Genomic DNA, 24,999 nt, shown 5'->3' on the forward strand with positions numbered 1-24,999 from the left:
ACACCACATGGCTCGGAGGGACTGTGGCTGGGGCACAGCGTGAGGGGGTAGGGAGAACGTATGGAAAACATTATGCTAGTATAGCATAAAGACTATAATACTGAAGAAAAAATAAGGCTATAGAACATAAAAAGCGCAACAGAAACCATGGATAAGTAAGTGTGGAATCACTTTATATCATGCAGTAGAGGTTGTAACATAAGCAACTCCCTATTCCCAAATTTCTCTTTATATTAGTAGGACTAACAGGGTCGAATTGGCCCACCAGAGTACCAGAAGATCCTCCCAAGTTTTCTGAGATTTTATTATTGATGACTTATCCTCAGATTGGCGGGGGTCAGACAGCCGGTACCCCCGTCGATCAGCGGGTTGAAGAGAAGGCAGAAGCAGTTTGAGCGTTGCAGCGCAGCCTTCCCTTCATTGTTTACCTGCAACGGGACGGCTCATTCTTATTTAAGTGTAGACATTAGTCCGACGCTCAGGACTAATGAAGGCTCTGTCAGCAGAAGGATGCGTGTGTCGGCGGTCACTGAACAGACCCTGTAGTCTACTCATAGTAAAAGTGAAGAGATAGAGCAGCATCAACGGACCTCACCGACCAAGCCCAGAATGCATCAGCCACAACAGGACCGCAGATCCGTGCTTGATAAAGGCTACTATTTAGCTGAAACTTTGTATTTGTTTGCTACTTGTACACACTCATGGCTTCAATAAAGGATATACCGGAGATGCTGCCGTAACCTTTCTTCTTTCTCTTGTATCCTACTCATAGTCCACCACTGCCCTGTTCTCAAACATATTACATTAGGATATCACTCACAATGCAAATCCCAGACACAAGTGTCGTTAGAATGGAGCTTCATTCATGTAAGCTGTCAGGGCATGATGGGATTTATAGTTTTACAACAGCTGGAGAGCCACAGGTTATTGGTACAGATGATATAGTACAGTATTAGAAATAATACTAAAAGGAATGTGACACTTAATAGCCAATACCAAGCTAAATTTTACTGTCAGAAATGCCTTTATACTAAAGTTCACAGGAGGGCTGGAGAGCACATACTGCCATCATGTATAGTGCAGAGGCACACAGGACCAACACCAGGTGTCATGACGTGGGGCACCATTAGTTACCATAGCCGTTACCATCTGGAATTCATGGAGGGAACATTGACCAGCCTTCGGTATGTCCACGAAATTGTGGAACCAGTCCTACTGCCTTTTTTTGACTCTGGAGATGTGGTTCTCCAATAAGATAATGGCCACACACTGCCGACACTATACAAAGTGCTCCTCAGGGTATCAGCAGAGTCCCTGGTCAGCTCCATCGCCAGATCTCTCCTCCATTGAGAATGTCTGGTACTGGATGGGGCGACAGATCTCCCATTTACAACCACCATGGCTAAACTACAGGTCCAAGTTGAAAGAGCTTGGAATGACATCCCACAGGAGGATATCCAGCATCTAGTGGTCAATAGCAAACGATCAGATTCCTCCTTTCATTTTCCAAAGGAAGTGGAATCTTTGATTGATTGCTATGGGCAACTAAGAGACAGTTTTCCTTAACACTAGTTTTGATAAATCTCCCCCAAATGTCTCCATTTGTGGACTTGTCTCATCGGTACAGCTGGACTCTGCTAGGTTCTTACAGCTAGAGAATATCCATTCTTGTGTTACACAGCTCTCAGTATGAAATATACCACGTAAAACATTAATATCACATGGATCAAACCTCCACTGACATGCCATAGGCTCCAATTTATTTTTAGGCTGAAATGTCCTCTTCATTTCCCTACAGGAACAGCTACTGAAATGAAGCATTTTAGGACACACAAGCTGTAAACACGTGTAAATACTTTGCACTAAACGCGGATTGCATGTAACACTATAGTTAGCATCAGTAAACCCTTGTGGTTTCCCTCTTGGATTGTGGCCAATATAATGACGGAACATATGTGGAAAAGGAACATAGTGAGGTAACTGCACAATCGTGTACTCACAAGCTCCAACCACATGGACATTAGAGGAAACTTTTCAGAGACAATCAATATAGTCAGCTTCAGAGGAATATCAAGTGCAACAGAGACTGAAATAACCGCTGCTGAACCCTATGCATTTCTCTGTCCGATGAAAGGATACGCATTGATTTCAATCGCCACCATGTCATGTCTGCAAAGCGTTGCTTCTGTTTCAGAGTGTCCTACAGAGAAGTTTACATGTCTATACTAAGCAGCCCCTTTAACCGTGCCATGTGCGATATGCTGGCAAGATAGTTTATTTGATTTATGTACAAAGGCCTAAACCCCTGAACCACAGACGTGAGATGGAAATACAAGCTAGACCAAAGGAGAATCCATAACCCTAAGAATGTAAATGCCATGTGTCAGGAGCTCTCAGCACCTTCACAAAAGAGCAGACACTCTTCTAAAAGACAGGTTTCACCTCGTGTATCCTTTAGGCTATTTACAGATGTCTTATCATTGATCATATAGGAGTCTGTCAAATAAAGCAGCAAAGGTTGCATCATGGCTGGGGCTACCCGGCGATCTTGGCAGCAACACTTGCCACATGGCCAAAGATCACTATGTAGAAGAGCAGCCATTGTACTGTATGGGGTAACAGTGCTACTTGCAAGTTGCTACAACCCCAGAATCACAAAAAAAAAAAAAAAAAAAAAAAAAAATTTTGTGATCCTTGGATCACAGTTATGGCAACGTGTGAGCTGCAACCGCATTCGGTTTGATGGCTGCACCGCTCACACAGCAATACATGGTCGCCATGTAGCCTAGAAATAGGTGTATATGATCATGTCATAATGGTGGCCAGGTTATACCGGTAATTATTTTATTGGCAAATGCAGATATCTGTCATATAGAAACTGTAATACACCTATATAATGAACTTAATTCTGGACCAGTGTTTTCTAGCCTGGAGGATGACTCAATGGGCACTGTGCTGGCTGCCACCGGTGGTCGCCTCTTTAACTGGTTTAGAAAAGGTTTTCTGGGAGTTAAGGGCGTATTAGACAGCCCAATGCTGCAGACGATTGTCGAGAGGAAAGCGCTGCCTCACGGCAATCCTCAGATAGCAGTGGTGTCTTCCACTAGCTATTACATGCAGGCATGTGGAGGAGTGAGTGCTATGCCATCGCACGTCCCTATGCAGGGCAGCGGTGTGCTGACGGTAGATTGCCATTACACAGCTCAATCTGCCACTGACACCATTGTAATTTTTAAGCATGGTGAAAAATCACAATTGCCCGATGAACGAACGTTTGCTCGTTCATCGGCCATCTGGAGGCAGTGTTACACTGCCAGATGATCGCTAACAAGCGTTCCTAGGAATGCTCATTAGCAATCATTTGCCAGAAAATCAATGGCAGTCTAATACACCCTTTAAACATTGATGACCTAGGCCTCTTGCACACGAACGTTGTGCATCCGTTCCGTGCATTGTGGACCGCAATTTGCAGTCCCCAATGCACGGGCAACGTCCATGCGGCCGGGAACAATCAAGACCCATCCACACCGCCCAAAAAATAGAACAAGTTCTAATTTTTGGCGGTGCAGAGGCACGGACAGAAACACCATGGAAGCATTCCGGAGTGCTTCTGTGGGGTTCCGATCCGTGCTTCCGTTCAGCATCTCCGTGATTGCGGACCCATTCAAGTGAATGGTCCACATCCCTGATGCGGAGTGCACACGGGCCGATGCCAGTGCATTGCGGACCCGCTTTATGCGGGCCGAAATACGGCCACGTGCACACAACATTCATGTGCAAGAGGCCTTATCCTCAGGATACTGTAGGTCATCAATATTAGATAAGGAGAGTCCACCTCCTGGCACCCCCTGCTGATCAACTGTTTGAAGGCACCACAACACCTGGACATGACATTACAGTCCAATGGATGAGTGCCGCTGCCCCTTACAACAGCTTATAGTCCACTGTGAGAGGCAAGCGTGCACACTGTCTGGCTCGAGAAAGGAGTTCAAATATAGGCACAAAACATTGCATACAGTGCACACCCTGCTATAATAATAATCATAATCTACAGAGTGTTGTCTTCTATTGGAATGTTTCTGTATATATTTTCCTGTTGGTGAGATGGCATTGAGGGTGTGCACCTGAAAATCCACAAGATGAGTGCTGCTGCTCCCTGGAGTACAATATGTCCCTCACAACAGCTGATCTGCGGGAGTGCCATGAGTCGGACCCCCACAAAACAGATGTTGATGTCCTATCCTGAGGCAGAGTCAGGATGTCGCTATACATACAAATTGGTAATTTGGTCCCGATGAAATTGGTGGTTTCAGCCAACATCTGTCTATTCTGTAGCATGGCTCTATGCTGTGCCATTCCTCAGTTATTACTGCTTGAATTTTATGAATGAAGGTCCAACTGGGTGTTACCAGTTGGGAGAGTGTCCCTACACAATCTGACACTGGCAGCACTGAATGGATAGTGTTAGGGTCTATTCACACGTCCGTTGTTTGTTTCCTGATCTGTTCCGTTTTTCTGCTGAACAGATCTGGACCAGATCTGGACCCATTTATTTTCAATGGGTCCTGAAAAAAAACGGACAGCACAATGTCAGATTTTTTTTCAGGACCCATTGAAAATGAATGGGTCCAGATCTGGTCCAGATCTGTTCAGCAAAAAACGGAACAGATCAGGAAAGAAACAACGGACGTGTGAATGGACCCTTAGACTGTTCACAACATGCCTTAAGCATACCAAGACATTTTGGACAATTTTCTCCTTCCAATTTTGCAGGAACAGTTTGGGGGAAGGCTCTTCTGTTTCAGCATGATTCTGACCAAGTGCACAAAGCAAGGTCCATAAAAAGGTATGGTTGGGCGTTTGCTCTGGAAGAACGCGGCCCTGACCTCAACCCCATCAAACAGAACGGAGATCAACTAGAACAGAGATTACCAGCCAGGCCCTCGTGCCCAGCATCAATGTCTGACCTCACAAATGCTCCTCTGGATGAATGGGACAAAAAAATTCCCACAGTACCTTCGCCAGAAGACTGGAAGTTGTTTTAGCTGCAAAATGGAGGGCCAACTCCATATTCATGCCTATGGATTTAGAATGAGAGGTCATAGAAGCTCCTGTAGTTGTGATATGTAGGTGTCCAAATACTTTTATCCACACAGGGCAAAGGATAACATTATTTTACAATTTCTAAAGAGGACGATGTAAAATAAAACACTGAAGAAAAGCCAAACTGGACCAAGCATCAGTTGCAACGCGACCTCATGAAAATTCTATGCACATGTTAATTATACTTTTTTTTTTTTTTACCCCCTTCGGCTGTAACTTGCACCAGATTATGTGATCTGATCAGATGGCTTCCATAAGGAGTACACATAGTAGAAAAACAGCCTTGGGGGAAGCTACACATCCTTAACAAGAGGTGGAACAATTCATTAGCATAGTCACAGCAGAGGTCCATACAATTAGCAGATCCCTATTGCAGGAATTCAATAAAATTCCAGCCCTCTCCAACAGTAAACACAGTTTGACACTTCTCTTTAAAGCCTTAGGAAATGCACCCCATGGGTAAACGTGGTATGAAGAGCAGCAGGATTTGGCCCTCAGAGACATTTCTACCAGATATCCACACCCTATTGCACTTGTACAAAGTAGACTTATTCTCAATCACTTTGAAGACCAAGAAAATGCAAATAAGTTTCAGTTTGAAGTTAAATCTAGATTTATCTTTCTGTCAAGGAGATCAAGTCATACATGCAATTCAATGCTGAAATAGACGTTCTCCACCTTTCCGACACACATCTGCCCAGAGAACAAAATAAATATCTGGCTGGTGGAAGAATGAATGTTTATTTCCCTCTGGAAATGCGGGCCCCAGGGCCATTTATCAAGGTGTCTGACTACAATGCAGTATGAGATCTGGCTGCACATGTAATAGTACACTAGAGAAGGACAAGAAGATCATTACTCCAGACATTTCTTTTTATCTTGAAGGATTCAACCACACTGAACCTGGAACCTTCTCAAATAATTTATTTCTTCACTGAGGTAACCAAAAAAATCACGTTCAGGGACCGACCACTGGAGCCCACATTTTCCAAAGCAATGAAAGAAGAAAAGTCAGCACTCCAACATACTTGCAAAATAACTCGATCCATTATATCCGTCTGGACAAGAAGAAATAATTTCAGACTTAAAAAATGAAATCACCTGCCACTTTCAGGACTGATGCAGCACTAAAAATGCTCCTAATGAGGGGTCCAACCTTCTGCATTCCAAAGGGTCAATCCACAGCAGATATTTCAGGATCTGCAGCGCATCTCAAGTTGTGTGTATTCCGGCCAAACGTGTATGTGTATTCCATGGGGGCAGCAGAGACACTTCTGGTGGCGGCCTATCGGTAGAAAATATTAATTTAACCTGACCCTTGTCTCCTACAACAAAGTTGGCCATTCTCCGTGGGTTGTGACAACACAAGACTAATGTTTTTGAGCACCTTTAGAAAGCTGGAAGATAAATGAAAAGGGAAAAACCTTAATTATCTCATGACCATGACAGTTGCCAAGGTGTGGGATATATTAGGCAGCAACGAAAAAGTTCAGGTTTTGAAGTGGATATTTTGTGAAGGCTAGACAACGGAATCAGAGCATCTCTAAAATGGCAGAAGTTGTGGGGTATTCCCAATATGCTGGAGTTAAGGCCCCCATACACATTAGGCTACTTTCACACTTGCGTTCGGAGCGGATCCGTCTGGTGTCTGTACAGACGGATCCGCTCCTATAATGCAGACGATGGGATCCGTTCAGAACGGATCCGTCTGCATTATATTTCAGAAAAAATTCTAAGTGTGAAAGTTAGTCAGACGGATCCGTCCAGACTTTACATTGAAAGTCAATGGGGGACGGATCCGTTTGAAATTGCACCATATTGTGTCAACTTCAAACTGATCCGTCCCCATTGACTTACATTGTAAGTCTGGACGGATCCGTTTGGCTCCGCACAGCCAGGCGGACACCAGAACACTGCAAGCTGCGTTCGGGTGTCCGCCTGCTGAGCGGAACGGAGGTCAAACGGTTCCAGACTGATGCATTCTGAGCGGATCCGCATCCACTCAATGCATTGGGGCCGTACGGATCCGTTCGGGGCCGCTTGTGAGAGCCTTCTAACGGAACTCACAAGCGGAACCCTGAACGCTAGTGTGAAAGTAGCCTTAGTGTACTATTGGCTGAACTAGCTGAGAATAGTAGGTTGGTCTAAAGTGTGTGGAGAGCTCCCGACTCTCCTCCGACAGAAGATGCCATGAGACAGAAGAAAACGGACAAAGTGAATATTTTCGCCCGATTCTTGTGTTCTCCCTGGGGAAGTGTCTGGCAGCAGGTTGCTTCCTTTTCCCCACATACACATTCCGCTGAGTGTGTATATTGGAAAGCTGCCAAAAGCTATTGCATATCTATGGCTGCTCGTAGTACCCAGAAAAAGTAGTCCAGGGAAGGACAATCGGCAACATGGTCATTGTCGCCCAAGTTTTATTGGCAATGTCTTAAGTCACTGGATTAAAGGATCTGCCTCTGAAGGTGGCCATACACATTAGACAGAAGTTAGTTGATGGCTGCATCTGAACAATCCTCTGGTGAACGATCATACCACAGTTACAGCCATAACCATTTTAGTCATATTGGCCGTTACACATGTTAAAACCGGCCATACATGTTCAATGAAATCGGGCGATGGACAAAAGATCTTTATGGGAATGTTGCTTCCAAGAAAGATCTATCATCCACAAACCATCTTCCTTTGAGGAGGAGCTTTCACATAAATCAGATAAAGAAATATAAAACACTGGCAAGTACTGATTTTTACTGGTAGTTTTTTTTTGGGGGGGGGGGGGGGGGGGGGGGGGAAATGCTCTATACACATAACAACCAGACTCTTTTAGGTAAAGATTTGGATTAAAAAATAAAAGTACTGTCTTGAAATCCTGCTTTATTCGAAAGGTTCAGGCTGACTTTGTATGGATGTTAATATAATTCACCCAAGACTACGCTATTTGTTCCAAAAGTCTGTGAAACAGAATGGAAACAAAAATACACTATCTGGTTACTGGCTCCTAGCGAGCTCGCATACTAAACCAGTCCACAGGGAACACATAATTAAGAGATCACAAACCGGAGTCCCAAGCTGACCAAGAACTTGACTCGTGTGACTGGAAGCCGGAGGTAAAGAAAACACGCATTATACTAAGATTACAATGACATTATACTGTATAAGGGCTATAGATTAGATGGATGTGCACATATTAGCATAGCTAAATATGCCACCAGACATAGCTGAGCCCCATATCAAAAGGTTAGAGACCCCCTGCGACCCGAGTGTATCGCAAAAGATCTAAGATCTACATATAAAAAGGGTGATAATGGTATTAATTGTAATGAGAATTGGAGAAATTCACAGGTCGGGGTTCTGCACATGTGTCCCAGCCCGACCTGAAATGTAATGACCTGGGCATCACTGATCCTCTAAAACCACATCCACACTGCATCATAAAGACTCGTGTACATTTTTGCTGCCGTTTTCAATGCGGCTGTGGTTTTTACAGGTCATGAATAAAACCACAATGCATCAGAAACCATGAAAAACAAGCTTATGCAAGCAATTGATCTAAAGGCAGTGGGGATGTGTCCCCCAAGTTTAAAGGGGACTAACTGTTGAAATAAATGTCTGATATACCAGAGATAATGCTGGACTGGAGGTAACCGTCCTCAATAGACAATAGCAATTACTCAGGTACTTGTGCCCCTCCTTTCTTGTGATTGTTGGGGTCTCATCACCTGGACTCCCATCAACACTTCTGATATTTGTGTATTACGCGTCCATTAATTTACTTCAAAGGGGTTTTCTATTTTTCTTTTGTACTGATGGTGTATCCTGTGGATAGGCCTCTAATATCTGATAGGAGGGGGCCGACACCCCGTATCACTATCAATCAGCTGATCTGTTGTAGCATCTGAGCTACATTACTCTACATTATACTTTGTGGTGGACAGAGCTTGTTACCGCAGCATCTACTTCTCCTTCCACTACACATAATGGACAGAACTGAACTTCCGGCGCCGCAGCTCTATCAGAACAGCTAATCGGCGGTGTGTAGGACCCCAGGCGATCAGATACTAAAAATAGGTCAACAATATAAAAAAATATTTTTATATATAACGGATTTTTTTTTACTTTAACGGATTCACACAAACCCTAGGTCAGGGGTAGGCAACCTCCCAGCTGTTGTGAAACTACAATTCCCAGCATGCTCCATTCATACACATGATTAAACTAATGTAAGCAGAACTTGCTAATTTCATCTGGACCAGACAGACAACCAACGAGTATTCAAGTTTATCTGATGTTGAGATGTCAGGAAAAAAAAAAAAAAAGATCATGTGGAATTTTGACTGATCTGATCCTTAGTTCTCAAGGGAGAAAACCCACCTTTACCATCCTTTAGGACTCATTACTGGTTACCTATATTGAACTGTAAAAATACATTGTCGAGAGGTCAAGCTAACGCCTGAGCCATTTGAATATAACTACCTCATTGCCAGTGTATATCTGATATATTCTTATGTCTTAATGGCGCCTATTTTTATATACGCTTGTATTTCAATGTATGTTATTTAAGACTTCATGTAAAATCCTTAATAAAATAATTTTACAACAAAACCCAGGTGCCTGGTCTGCCAGTGGCTTATTTCCCTCTCACCATTAAGAACACATGCATGTTGGGGGCCAAACCAGGCATGCATGTGTATGGAGAGGGCGGAAGGCTATCGGCCAACAGTTTTTGAAGGCACGTGACCACGTTTTGGAAAAGGGGATCCTAGATCAGAAAGAGTTGGGGGGGGGGGTTGAGGTAAAATCTTTAGCTAAAATGTAGGTACTCATGTATAAAATGTGTATGTATGCATTACATACATCAAAACTGTTATAATTATAAAACATATGATTATACTGTATTTTTCACCCTGTAAGACTCATTTTCCCCCCAACGTGGGGGGGGGGGGGGGGGGGATGTCGGGATTTCTTATGGTGCGAATATTACCTAGCACTTCCATTATGGAGGAGGACCAGGAAGTGGTGAATGCAGTGGGATGTTAGGAGTGGCGGCGTCCAGAGCAGGAGAGGTTCGTTCGTTTATTTTACCTTTTTTTTTCGGATCTGAGGTCTGCTTTAAACAGGGACTTATTTACAAGGAGGTCTGATTCACATGGGGGTTTATTTACATAAATGTCAAATCTGAGGTCTGATTGGGGTCTTTTGGGGGTCTGAGCTGAGGTCTGATTAACATCGGGGATCTGATTGGGGGTCTGAGCTGAGCTCTAATCTTAAAAAATATATATATTTTTTTCTTATTTTCCTCCTTTAAAACCTAGGGCAAAAAAAAAAATACGGTAATTATACTCTATATAAGAATGATGTAACTTACACAGTGAAATTCTTCTACTCCAGCATCCAATAATCCCAGAATACCCAGAAAAATCTTTAGCAATTTGCAGACTTTCATTTCACGAGACTAGAAGCCAAAGATAAGATGGCAGGAAGCAATCGAGTGGCATATTTTATATTCATATTATACCTACCATTGCTGGGAGTCTTTAAGATACGGTACTTTCATAAGAACCTTTCTTCAGGTGCGGTAATTGTGCTTTCCCAGAACTTTAGCGCAAGCATCGAAAGCAATGAACTTCACAGATGAAGTCCTGAAAATGAAGGCAGTGAAGACACAAAGCTTTCACTTGCCATTTGATCCAAGTGGGAAGCTCGGCTTTAATCATACAGGAAAAACATACATATGTGATGTTCAATTGCAAACCCTCTCTTTCAGCGGTGCACAGAGCTGAACCACATGGTACGGGGAACACAGATCACGTTTAATAAGCAGGAGGCAGCATTCTGGAATAATCTCGGGCCAGGCAGGTCTTCAGTGGAATGCTTTTGGAAATAAGATGTTAACATGACGATAATTATATTTACACTTCCACCCGTCCCTCCGAGATGAATGTTGGTACAAGGTCAATCTCTTCTAAAAAGAAGGTCACCGCTTTGGTTAGCATATTTTTACAATTATACAAGGACGGTCTGAGACTCCTTTATCCGGCGCAATTTTCAGACCTAAATTATAATGACTGCATTCCACAAAACTCCCTAGACGGCTAAATGAGGGGAGTTGCCGAAAAATCTTCACCGGTCGTGCTTAAAATGCACATGGGACAAGAGATTACTATATGATATCAGGTACATCATACAAACGGCAGGCTAAGCAGGTATTTCACTCCTTTCCCTCAGAGTAGGACAATTAGCTACATTATATTACAGGGCACAACGTGTTTGCATGTAATAACTGATCCTTGGATTACTGGGGATGAACAATTCGACAATTCTCAGGAGCCAGACAGCCAATGTGCCTAAATCTTCTCTTTAGCCTCATGCAGACGTCCGTGGAACACGGTCCGTGAGATACCGGACTGGCATAGCAACCAATGACGCCGTGCGCTCCCGCAATGCCAGTCCGGTATCTCACGGACCGTGTTCCACGGACGTCTGCATGAGGCTTAAAAGGAGGCTGATGTTTTTTTGGCTGGCACCTGAAATGGTCTAACTGGTTCCTAAAGTTGACTTCATCAGAAAAATGCAAACACCATTCGCCTCTACTCTACATGAGGATCACATATTTTAGAACAATTCCTCATTCACAGTCCAATTTATCATAATGGGTCACAGTAACGGATCAAGTACTGCCAAGCTTCAACGAGACCCCTGCACATGCGGCATAGCTGTTCCTTAGTAGCCCCAAAAAATGGGGAGATATTTATCATATGATTTACGCCATTAGTACAGATTTTGTGGCACGCCATGCTTCGCTTCAAAATCTGCGACTTTTCCCCCCTTCACGCCCCTGTGGCAAGAAAAGGGGCATTGCAGCAGATCTGCCACATTTATTCTTTATTCACACCAGTAAAATAGTTACTCTTTATTATTTATATCAGTTTTTTTGAGTGAATGAAATATATGGCTATATCTGTAGCTTTTAGACTGTCGCAGGGTTTGTCGGCGGATGCAACACTGGAGGCACCTCCGACTATCAGCTGTTTGAAGAAAATGCTGTGTTCGTATAATCGCTGAATTTTCTTCACTGTTTATCGTCTCGCCATCAACATTGCAGCGGCGAGTAAGTGTAATTACAGCTCCTCCCTCCTCTTCACAGCCGCCCCATAAGGGTCCATTCACACGTCCGCAGTTTCGTTCCGCATTTTGCGGAAAGGAATTGCGGACCCATTCATTTCTATGGGGCAGCACGATGTGCTGCACGGATACGGAATTGCGGGTCCGCACTTCCAGGTCCGCAATTCCGTTCCCGAAAAAAAAATAGAACATGTCCTATTCTTGAATAGGCATATTCTATTAGTGCTGGCAATGTGCGGTCCACAAAATGCAGAACGCACATTGCCGCTGTCCGTGTTTTGTGTGAATGGACCCTCAATGGAGGTAAACGCTACAGAGGTCCCCATACCCATGCAAAATTTTTACAAAAGTGCCAAGGATCCTGGAAAAGGGGAGAAAACTACTGTACAAAATAATGTCTTTGTATGGGAAATAATACATGCAGGATACTTGAGTGCAAATTCTGGAGCCAAGGGCTAAATGTACACGATTAGGATTATGTGCGGAACATCCACACCGTAGGCCATGTATATTGTATTCTATGACAATTTGAAATTCTCATGTGCAGATTTTAAAATCCACAGCATGTCAATGAATGTAATTTTTTTCTGACCGGATTTTCTCTATTCACTTCAATACGGAGAGTAAAATCTGCACCAATTGATGCGGATTGTCCACACGGATTTCAGTATTGATTCTCCGCACATAAATCCTGAACGTGTGCATTTACCCTAAAAGTATACACAAAAATGCCAGATAAAGACCCACCAAAAACACTAAATAAACTCTGTGCTACGCCAGCCTTACACGAGTCGCTATGATATGTGGCTGACAACCTAAACAGGTGCATTGTACCAGGATACCGGCAGCTGAGAATTCTGCCATTTGGGCTAAAGGCAACTGCTGAGCCCGACAGCAGAGATCAGGTCTAAATGTGATTTCAGAAAGCAATTACCGTAGGCAGATCAAAGTACAATGAAATATATAAAAACATACAAAACACAGCACTTTAGGGGGCCCATTCCAGCGATAGGTGCAGTTTCCAGAGGTGGGACCTGCACCTATTTGACATTGGTGGCATAACCGAGTGATATGCCACCATGGTCTCAGACAGCTATGTATCAGGCTGCACAGATCCGGAAGCCCATGTGCTTCTTGGTCCATGTGGCCACGCCGCAAAAAATTGGACATGTTCTATCCTTGGCCACAACATGTGGATTGCAGTCCTATTAAATTCAAGGGGTCCGCAACGCCATGCGGGGTGCACGCGGCTGGTGTCTGTGGTTTGTGGTCTGCAAAACAGACACGAATACACCCGAATCCATATGGAAATCGGCACTTAAACGCACCCTACCAAGTCTCAAGCCCATAGTCTTCACACCTGGTCCAGTCAATCGAGAAAGAGCTGCAGAGTAAGGCCTCATGCACATGGCCATTGTGCTGCCGTTCCGTGCATTGGGGACCGCAATTTGCGGTCCCCAATGGATGGGCAACGTCTGTGCGGCGGCCGGGACGGATTGAGACCCATTCAACTTGAATGGGTCCGTGATCCGTCCACACCGCAAAAAAATAGAACATGTTCTATATTTTTGCGTAGCGGAGGCACGGACAGAAGCACCACGTCAAGTGGTTTACGGGCTGCAATACGGCCACGGCCGTGTGCATGATGCATAACCTAGAGAAGCAAGGGTGATACGGACCAGCCTAGGGTGCACTTGACTGCTAATTAGCATATGAATTAATAGCACTTTTCCTTCATTCTGGAGCAGATCGACAAGTGAATGATATCACTACAGTCAGCTGAGCTAGCCCTACAAGACATGGTTACATAGTTAATACAGTTGAGAAAAGACAAACGTCCATCATGTTCAACCAAGGGAAAGTTGGGGACGCGAATCCCAGAAGGAAGTGGTGCCTGGTTTACCAGTGAATTTCCTGGTGACAGACATCAATATAATGAAATTACGTCCCTAAAGTCGACTCTCTAGGTCCACATTTGCAAGTGTGCCCATATAGCAGCCTCTCCCTACATGCGGTATGTCAGATGCGTGCGCTCTTTAACATTCCATTTTCCAGAATAAATAATTCAGTACATCTGATGCTTCTGGCAGAACATTTCTATGGCTGTGTACCCGCGGCTTCCGTCATTTCACAATGTTTTCTCTATTGTAAGCATGGGTGACATGGGACAATTTCCAAACAGGAGCTTATGTTACCAGTTCCACAGCAAACGATCTCGTATGAATAGCTAGAACACCGCTCCCATCACAGCGCCGTATATTCACAAGAGCACAAGTAATTAGGCCGCCCATTCAATACTGTGTTCATATCCATCGGGTCCTGCTGAGATTCTCTGTTACAGTTCTGGGGACGTTTGTACACATTTCTAAGAAAATGGCCACCATCAATCCCCCAAAAAATACTTGTACCTTTCCAGTAAAGAGTGAAATCCCAAACCCACAGTATGGTAAAGGGGTTGTTCCACCTTGGAACCCTCAATCCCTGGGGTCCTCCCTGTCCTACTGAACATAGAAGCCCCCACTCACCTGTCAGCGGCCCTGCCTCTGCTCCATCCGGTCCCCGCAGGACCAGGAAGCGGCATGGTCCCATGACTGCTTTCAGCCAATCACAAGCCGCAGCAGTGACAGCAGCTTGAATGGCACATCACTGCTGTGACATAGCCTTGAAGATGTGACTGCTGAGGCCTGTGACTGGCCGCAGCGATCATGGGCCCAAGCTACTCCTGGTCCTGCAGAGACCAGAGCAGCAGCCAGGAATGGAGCGGCAGGAAAACTGTGGATAGGCGAGGGGAGGGAGGGGTTTATGTTCAGGGGAGGGCCACATGGGACCCGCACCTATATCGAGAACGGAGCGGGGAGTGATGTGGCGGTGGCCAGCGCTCAGCTATTTTTGACGGCCCCATAGAAATGAATGGAGGACGGCTGCGCATGCGCAGTGCGCTCTCCTTCACTTTCGGGGCCCCATTCTCGATATAGGACATAAGACATAAAGGAGATATAAGACAATAGGGGCATATCCTAGTGATATGCCCCCATTGTCAGAGATGAGAAAACCCCTTTAAAGTCAATGGTGCTGAGCTGCAATACCAAGCACTGCCACTATATGATGTACAGCGCTGTGCTTGGAGCCTGCATCGCTCACCAGAACTGCTCCCTGAAACAGCTGATTGGCGGGAGTGCCGGGACTCAAACCCTTCACTGATGTTAACGTGATTACCTATCCTGAGGATAGGTCATCATTATCAATTCCTGGATAATCCCTTTAAGGCTTGATACCACAAACCTGGTTTCAGTCCAGTCATTGCTGTACATGGCATACTTTATTAGTGACTATGTATAGGGTGGTGGTAAAATAAAAACAACAATAATAATAAAATAAAAAAAGCCAATGAAATTAATCCTGGTTTTAAATCGCCAGTACAAAGAAATGCTAAATGTATAAAAGAAGGATGCAAAATGACCTTAAAAACTGAAAGTTTCCGTTTTTAATGTGTCTTATGAATGTACAGTAACCTGCAGAACTGCTCAGCTTCTCCTGCTCTATAAGCTGCTGCGACAATTCATCTGAGATTCGCAATGTGCACAAATACCACAAAAAGGTTGAGGTTACACCGTTCTTCCAGAAAAAGGGAAGCCTGGTACATCCACCGTGTTGTACGTTTGCTGCAGTCTGTCCCAACCCTCAGAACGGGGCTTTCAGAAATCCATGGCCTTGTGTCCAAAACAACCTCGTTCAGATGAATGGCACTAACTTTTAGCTGCAGAAATTTCTCCAAAAAATTTGCTGTGTATGAATGTACCCCTAAGGGAAGGAAAAAGTGATACAGGAGCCAGTTACATGCCTCAGCCAATTAGTCCAGCTCTGCCGCTAATCCATCGCGAAGGGTTTTGAAAACCGCGAGATGTCTCACCGAGTAATCGCTTGAGTTCTAGAACAGGCGTTGATTCTTAGGCTGCGAGAAACACGTTTTTCAGACAGAATCCACTTCCAGTGGGGAATACGATGCACTTAATAGGAGTAGATCTAGGGCGGTATCACCTACATACTGGAAGGTGATCTACAGACCATGAAGGCTGCAAGCATCTACTTCATTTCAAATTACTTGTTAGATACCCTATACAGCACGGATGCCCAACCTGCAGCCCTCCAGCTGTTGCAAAACTACAACTCCCAGCATGTTCCAACAGCCTACAGCATGTTGGGAATAGTAGTTTTGCAACAGCTGGAGGGCCGCAGGTTGGGCATCCTTGCTATAGAGATATCAATGTACCAGATAAGAGAGGACAATGTCCGAATACACATCTGGAGATAAGACTTCTTGCATACTGTAGGAATATGGTAATGGCAGAGATAGAAGGGTAAAGTGTGCCAGGCCTCAGCGGAGTGCAAACCTATTTAGCAACTACAACGAAAAATAACACCCCTCCCCCAGGTTCACTGGCCCCAACACCTCTCAAGAGGCTCAGTACCCAAATATGTGGAAAAAGTATTGAGATCACTGTGTAAATGGTTAATAACATAATAAACTATACATCCGTCTGACACTCCACCGCCCCTGGATACACGACCCCATCAATAGGGCGCTGTACACACCGCTCTGAACAAATGAAGGAGCAGCCTGTTTACCGGACTCGCTGTCATATTAATCATTCCTTCCCAATGAATATGTACAAAGCAACTCCGGGCCATATAAAAGCTGCCCGCTACTGCCAGCCAATACTGAGTGGCAAAACCAGAGTACACAGTACAGAACAATGGAGAGATTAGTGAAAGGACGGGGTTAACTCATACGTTACTGGAGCTTTAAACGCTAGAAATAAATACTTTAAAGCAGTGTTTCCCAACCAGTGTGCCTCCAGCTGTTGCAAAACTACAACTCCCAGCATGCCTGCACAGCCAAAGGATGTCCAGGCATGCTGGGAGTTGTAGTTTTGCAACAGCTGGAGGCACACTGGTTGGGAAACACTGCTTTAAAGGAAACCTGTCACCATTATAACAGCCGCCTCACCGTCCGGAGTACCTCAGCACTGGCCATCATGCCCACAACAATGTTTTAGGATAGTTTGCCTGATGGATATCTTGGCCACACAAGCTGACGTATTCCCTCTGTGCGCCAAACAGACCATCAAGGGGACAGCGTTCCTGACGTCCCCATCCCACCTCTTCACTACTGAAGCATACCTCGGAGCTTGTATAAGTCACACACGATGAGGTCCTGTCTGACGTACACAACCTTATAGGCGGCCATCAAGAGGGAAGAGGTTGGATGGAGGCGAAGAAAGATTGACCCCTTGACCTCAAAAGGTCTAATAGCATATGGCGCACGGTAGGAATAAAGTGGCTTTCTGGCAAAGTTATCCATCAGACAAACGACACAAAACCATCACTGGAGCCATGATGCCTAGAGATGTGAGGTAGCCCGTGTGGTTGGGAGGCCATTACAGTTATGACAGGTTCCCTTAACTAGTAACAAGCAGTATTATTGTCTTGGATATGCTACTCCAGGGATGCCCAACATGAGACCCTCCAGCTGTTACAAAACTACAACTCTCACCATGCCTTGCTGCAGGCTGATAGCGGTAGGCGGTCCGGGCATGCTGGGAGCTTTAGTTTGGCAACAGTTGGAGCGCCACAGGTTGGGCATCCCTGTGCAGATGTGGATGTCCCTGCATGGGACACGTCCAATGGTTGTCTTCAGTTGTGTGGTCAGCAGAGGCAATATTATGGAGACACATAAAAAAATATATATATATATATATATATATATATATATATATATATATATATATATATATATATATATATATATATATACACACACACACATACACACACACACTGTATATAATAGAGGACAAGTAATGCGCTCACTATGAGATTCAGTGATCTCTGGGGTCACAGCTGCAGGAGACACTGCTTATATTTGCTTGTCTATAGACAATGGCCTATGAATGAGACTATGCAAACCATCCCCCCACCCCCAACCTGTAACCATGGCCCCCCCAAAGTTAGGTCATTTGAAAGTGTGAGCATTAACATGCACTGTCCTACAATGCATTATGCAAGGCCTTCTCCGCACACCTGCAGCAGGATGTCCACATGTATCCATTTCCAGCATTGTCTATTAGTCTTTGTATTACTTTGTTTTGCAAACTTTGGAAAGTGTCGGAAACGCAGCTTTTCTATAAAATAAAAATAAAAAATTCTGTTCTAAGGCCGAATGCACACGGCCGAGAGCAGACCGTGGGGACCCGGCCGGGATTCCTCCTGACAGCATGAGCGCACGGAGTCATTGGTTGCTATGATGCCGTGCGCGCCCTGCTGCCGCAATACACTAATACACTGGTATGATCTATACCAGTGTATTACTGTACTGTGCGCTCATGCTGTCAGGAGGAATCCCGGCCGGGTTTCCACAGTCCACTCTCGGCCGCGGCACACGGCCGTGTACATGAGGCCTAAGGGTGCACACCGGAATGCCGGATGCCGGATCCGGCATTTCAATGCATTTTTCTGACTGATCAGTATCCTGATCAGTCTTACAAATGCCATCAGTTGGCATACGTTTTGCTGGATCCGGCAGGCAGTGAACTGCTTGCCGGATCACTCTGCCGCAAGTGTGAAAGTAGCCTAACCAGACGGATCTGGCGTAGCTGTCATGACCGGAAGCTACGACACCCGAGGCATCGGCAGTGAAATGGTTGTAGTCAATAGATTATATATATTTAACAGAAATAAAAATAGTGAGAGGGGGGCGGAACGCCGATGTCTCCAAGTAAATGGTGGATTCCTATGAATACCTGTCTGTATCAGCAGGGACTATGGTGCTCAGCCTCAGAAACACAAGAAGTTTATACGCGATACGGGTAGATAAGCAAAAGGTAGCACTTAACAAATGCAATAAAAAAAAAACTTCCTTTATTCTTCCATCTGGATATAATAAAATTCGGGCTGGGGCGGACTCTTGCCTCTTACACAGACCACTTTGCATTCTGTGTAAGAGGCAAGAGTCCGCCCCTGTCCGAATTTTATTATATGCAGATGGAAGAATAAAGTAAGTTTTTTATTGCAGTGGTGAGTGCCGCCTTTTGTTTATCTACCCGTATCGTATAAATTTAACAGGTTTACGAAAAGCGTGAATCTTGACCAAGAAGCCGATCTTGTATTGGGTTGAAAAACAAGTCCCTGCAAAACGCATACGATGCTTACGTCTCCATCTGTAAAATAAGGCTATCTGCGCACAGTGAGGATTAGGCGCGGTTTTCCACGCATTTTCATGCAGAAAACACGCTACTAGCAAAGTGTATTCGATTAGACAAATCTCACGTACACTTTTCTTTATTCTTCCGTGCAGAAAATTGACCTGCCATGTGGCGTTGGAAATCCGCAGCATGTCAATTGTTTTGTGGAGATTTCACCCTTTTAAATGGAAGGGTGCGATCTGCAGCAAAAATGCAACCGCTCTGAAATCCGCTTGTAACGCATGCAATTTCTGGTGTAGATTTGGTGCAGAAATGCACAGAAATCCGCATGGAAATTTGTGTGGAATTTCTGTTAGCCCACATCCGTGTGCCGGTAGCCTAAATGCAATGAGCTGAGCAGGTACACCGTGCGAACCAGGGTGGAAGGCCAGGAACCAAGGCGTGAAAAACTAATGGAAATTCACAAGTGCGGATTTTCACAAGAACAGAGGAGAGAAAGGAGCTGGGACCATTACAAAGAGACTGAACAGTATATAGACAATGGGGGTTATTTATCAAGCTTTTAGAGTTAAAAAAAAATAGCAGGACCCCGTTTGGTGACTCTTTGACAACATTTTGTCACACAGGCGTTTTTACTCCATCCTCACCACTGCAAATGACGTTTCAGATCTACTCCAGTCAGGGACTGGTGTCAATTTCAAACTAGGTGCACGGACCTCCGGAGTGTGCCTCATCATAAATTAGGCGCATCCTCAGATAGGGCAGAGGTAAAATGCTAGCCTTTGATGAAGGACCCCCAATATCTGGTTCAATGAAATAAAACCTCCAGCGGGGAGACACCGGGGTGTTAAAGCAGTTCAGCCATGTCATGCAATATATGTTGTAGCTTCCCAACCAGCATGGTAGTGAGTGGCGGAGGAAAACTGGTGCCAGAATCGCTCTCATGGTGTTTGGCACCCGGCGTACCAGTTCTTCCACCTTGCGCCAGACAGAAAAAAAGCAGCACGCAGGTTTTCCCACTGGTACAGACACAAGACCTGTGCACAAAAACGTTACAGTTGTGTCTGGCTCCGGCATAAAACAACTGATATGTGAACGCAGATAAGTGCTGGCATACCACAGGAGCTAGGGAGCTATCTACTGCAACGTGCAGGAGGCGGACATCCAGGTAACCTCACTGGTGTCCACAAGAGTGAGAAGATCTAGCGTGGACACCTGTGGAGTGGAGATGGGTTCTATTACTAAAGAAGTTCTCAAACTCATGCAGGACCTGCCGCCCACCAGTGTACGTTATTAAAGAATGAATGCATTAAAAATTGGAAACCTTGGTCTCTGCTGGAATTCCCAGTTAAAAATCCATCTCACTGTTGGACTTCTGCCACTGCATTCAAAGTCTATAGATGGCCAAGAATCAGGCAGATTATCGGGAACAACCGTTCCTGCTCGTTCTCGACAACCTGCCCATGTAAATGTGCTAAACACTCATTCATCGGGTGATCCTGTCGTTCCTGCAGGCACCACTGATGATAGTTTCTGGGCAGCAGATCGTGTGGTCTAAACAGCGATCTGCTGTCTGAGGCCTCATGCACACGGACGTTTTTTTTCACGGTCCGCAAAACGAGGTTCCGTTGGTCCGTGATCCGTGACCGTTTTTCCGTCCGTGGGTCTTCCTTGATTTTTGGAGGATCCACGGACATGAAAAAAAAGTCATTTTGGTGTCCGCCTGGCCGTGCGGAGCCAAACGGATCCGTCCTGAATTACAATGCAAGTCAATGGGGACGGATCCGTTTGATGTTGACACAATATGGTGCCATTTCAAACGGATCCGTCCCCATTGACTTTCAATGTAAAGTCTGGAGTTCTGTTATACCATCGGATTGGAGTTTTCTCCAATCCGATGGTATATTTTAACTTGTAGCGTCCCCATCACCATGGGAACGCCTCTATGTTAGAATATACTGTCGGATATGAGCTACATCGTGAAACTCATTTCCGACAGTATATTCTAACACAGAGGCGTTCCCATGGTGATGGAGACGCTTCAGGTTAGAATATACAAAAAAACTGTGTACATGACTGTCCCCTGCTGCCTGGCAGGTGCTGCCAGGCAGCAGGGGGCAGACCCCCCCCCCTGTTTTTAACTCATTGGTGGCCAGTGGGCCCCCCCTCCCCTGTTGTTAACTCGTTGGTGGCCAGTGTGCGCACCCCCCTCCCTCCCTCCCTCTATTGTAATAATAGCATTGGGGCCAGTGTGCGCGCCCCCCCAACCCCCCCCCCTCCCTCTATTGTAATAATAGCATTGGGGCCAGTGTGCGCGCCCCCCCAACCCCCCCCCTCCCTCCCTCTATTGTAATAATAGCATTGGGGCCAGTGCGCGCGCCCCCCCCAACCCCCCCCCCCTCCCTCTATTGTAATAATAGCATTGGGGCCAGTGTGCGCGCCCCCCCCAACCCCCCCCCTCCCTCTATTGTAATAATAGCATTGGGGCCAGTGTGCGCGCCCCCCCCCCCCCCCCTCCCTCCCTCTATTGTAATAATAGCATTGGGGCCAGTGTGCCCCCCCCCCCCGATCATCGGTGGCAGTGGAGTAGAAGATTCATACTTACCTGGCTGCTGCTGCTGCGATCTCTGTGTCCGGCCGGGAGCTCCTCCTACTGGTAAGTGACAGGTCTGTGCGGCGCATTGCTGTCACTTACCAGTAGGAGGAGCTCCCGGCCGGACGCAGACATCGCAGCAGCCAGGTAAGTATGAAAATCTTCTACTCCGCTGCCACCGATGATGATTACAATAGAGGGAGGGAGGGGGGGGGGGGGTTGGGGGGGTGCGCACACTGGCCCCAATGTATTAAAACAATAGAGGGAGGGAGGGGGGGTTGGGGGGGCGCGCGCACACTGGCCCCAATGTATTAAAACAATAGAGGGAGGGAGGGAGGGGCGCGCGCACACTGGCCCCAATGTATTAAAACAATAGAGGGAGGGAGGGGGGGGGTTGGGGGCGCGCGCACACTGGCCCCAATGTATTAAAACAATAGAGGGAGGGAGGGAGGGGGGTGCGCACACTGGCCACCAACGAGTTAACAACAGGGGAGGGGGGGGCCGCACAATGATATTCAAACTGGGGAGGGGGGGGGGGTCTGCCCCCTGCTGCCTGGCAGCCCTGATCTCTTACAGGGGGATATGATGGGGTTAATTGTACTATCATATCCCCCTGTAAGAGATCGGGTGCTGCCAGGCAGCAGGGGGCAGTCTTGTACACAGTTTGTAGTGTATTCTAACTAGAAGCGTCCCATCACCATGGGAACGCCTCTGTGTTAGAATATACTGTCGGATCGGAGTTTTCACGAAGTGAAAACTCAGCTCTGAAAAAGCTTTTATGCAGACGGATCTTCGGATCCGTCTGTATGAAACTAACCTACGGCCACGGATCACGGACACGGATGCCAATCTTGTGTGCATCCGTGTTCTTTCACGGACCCATTGACTTGAATGGGCCCGTGAACCGTTGGCCGTGAAAAAAATAGGACAGGTCATATTTTTTTCACGGCCAGGAAACACGGCTCACGGATGCGGCTGCCAAACGGTGCATTTTCCGATTTTTCCACGGACCCATTGAAAGTCAATGGGTCCGTGAAAAAAAACGGAAAACGGCACAACGGCCACGGATGCACACAACGGTCGTGTGCATGAGGCCTGAGGATGAGGGATGGCTATAGCGACCACTGGACCTCATACAGTGTAAATGCATTGGTCTCCTTCACTGAACGAGTAGCTGACTGTCAGGAAGCAACGCTTCTTTCCTCACAATCGTCCTCTAAATCCACCTTTAGGGACTGACAAAAATGTCAAGCGCTGATCTCCAGCAGTCCCATAGACTTTGACTATAGCGGGAGCACATGCTCAATCGTCGCTCCACTCAAGCTCCTCATCACTGCGCGGGGGTGAAGTGAGGAGGTACACAGGACTTAGATTCTCATGATCAGTGGAGGTCCAAACCATGGTGTCCCCAGAGATCGGACACTTGGGGGACATTAAGAATGGCATTTACATGTAGGTCTAAAAAGGGTTGTGTAGTCCTACAATACTGATGACTAGGGATGAGTGGACTTGTGTTCAAGGTTTGGGTTATCTAAGAATTCCGTTATGGATTCCGCTACCACGGGGGCCGTGACTTATGGATTCCGCTACCACAGACAATAACGGAATTCTTAGATAACCCGAACCTTGAACGCCTAACTTGAAACACAAGTTCGCTCATCCCTACTGATGATCTATCCTCAGGATAGGTCCATATCACCCCCCGCCAAGCACAGATACCTCTTCATACAGCTGATCGGCATGGCTTCCGGGAGCTGGACGCCTGCTGATTGGATAGCGATGACCTATTCTGAGGATCAGGTCATTAATATTGTAGCCGTGCACAACCCCTTTAATCTATCCCCCCCACCTCTTATTAATTTGGCACATCTCTGCAGGTCCTGGTGCCAAAATCTAAATCTACACCACCAAGGGAGCTGGTGTCGATGTCAGGTATGATCTATGCCAGTTTCCTGGTGTAGATTATAAAGAAATGTGCCCACATCGCCCACTCCTCGCTCTGCAAGCCTGAAAATTTGCACAATCAAAGCATGCACCAAACCTTGCGAACCTTTTTGATGCCAGCTTTCTGGGGTAAAGAGGTTGAGAATGTTCCCCCTTCCTTTGGATAGTTGGTAAATGTTGATTCTGGCACACTGGGGCTCTGTTCGCACACACTATGCTATCCAGTTGGGGTCTGGCACTTTTTGACAAGAATCATGCAGCCATACTATAGGAACCTCTATCAATCCCATTACAGATCAATGTCAGTTACAGTTTGCATCAAGCCATGAGCCTAATGTGAACAGCGCCATACAGTGAACATAATCCAGAAGCCAGGCTTGGCTGTGGGCCACAGAGGGTTAATAATACACACTGCTCAGGTACAGGTCAGGGATGCACAAGCTCCACCATTACTCACCCAGCGCAGTGATGAGGAAGCCCCCCGGGGGTCTCAGCGCCCTCCTGACCCAGGCGTCTCGCAGCACCTCCAGGTTGGCACTCTGGCCCTGGACCAGCAGCACCCAGCTCTCCAGCCAGCCCTGGAAGGACACCTCTGCCACGGCCCGGACCAACCTCCTGTTCCAGAAGCACCTCGCATTGGCAGCCTGGAAGTCCTGGAAGACTTGGCTGCCCTTCTCCTCCGTCCCGGTGCCGTCCAGTCTGCACAGCACCAGGGCGAGAGTGGAGGGGGCCAGCTGGACCACCCTGTCCCGGGACATGCTGAGCTCCGGGCGCTACGGGACACTGCATGCAACTCATCAATTACACACTGCTGCCCGGGTTACTGCGACCAGCGGGGCGTGGCCACAGCGCGCCAATCACCTGCTGGACGTCCAATGGGAAGCCGCAGCGGGCAGGGGGCGGGACAGCTGCGCACCTTGGTGGAGCTGTGGGCTGAGGTGCAGTGATGGCGCGGGCGGTGCGGGAGAGGGAAGGGTCTGCAGATGGCCTCTGCTCATGTCTCCCGCGCCTGAGGCGTGATGTGCAGACCCCGCA

The 24,999-nt window shown here is 46.4% G+C and overlaps 1 protein-coding gene across 1 annotated transcript in view; it reads right to left on the minus strand.

Annotated features, from left to right (window-relative positions):
• The window catches only part of STOX1 (storkhead box 1), a 47,278-nt gene extending 22,556 nt beyond the window's left edge, over positions 1-24,722 (minus strand). Inside the window, exon 1 of the mRNA XM_044300225.1 lies at positions 24,422-24,722. Within this exon, the coding sequence (XP_044156160.1) occupies positions 24,422-24,722 (301 nt within the window). The remainder of the gene's footprint in view (positions 1-24,421) is intronic.
• Positions 24,723-24,999: the final 277 nt, after the last annotated feature.

Source organism: Bufo gargarizans, chromosome 6 (assembly GCF_014858855.1).
Source record: "Bufo gargarizans isolate SCDJY-AF-19 chromosome 6, ASM1485885v1, whole genome shotgun sequence".
Lineage (NCBI taxonomy): Eukaryota > Metazoa > Chordata > Amphibia > Anura > Bufonidae > Bufo > Bufo gargarizans.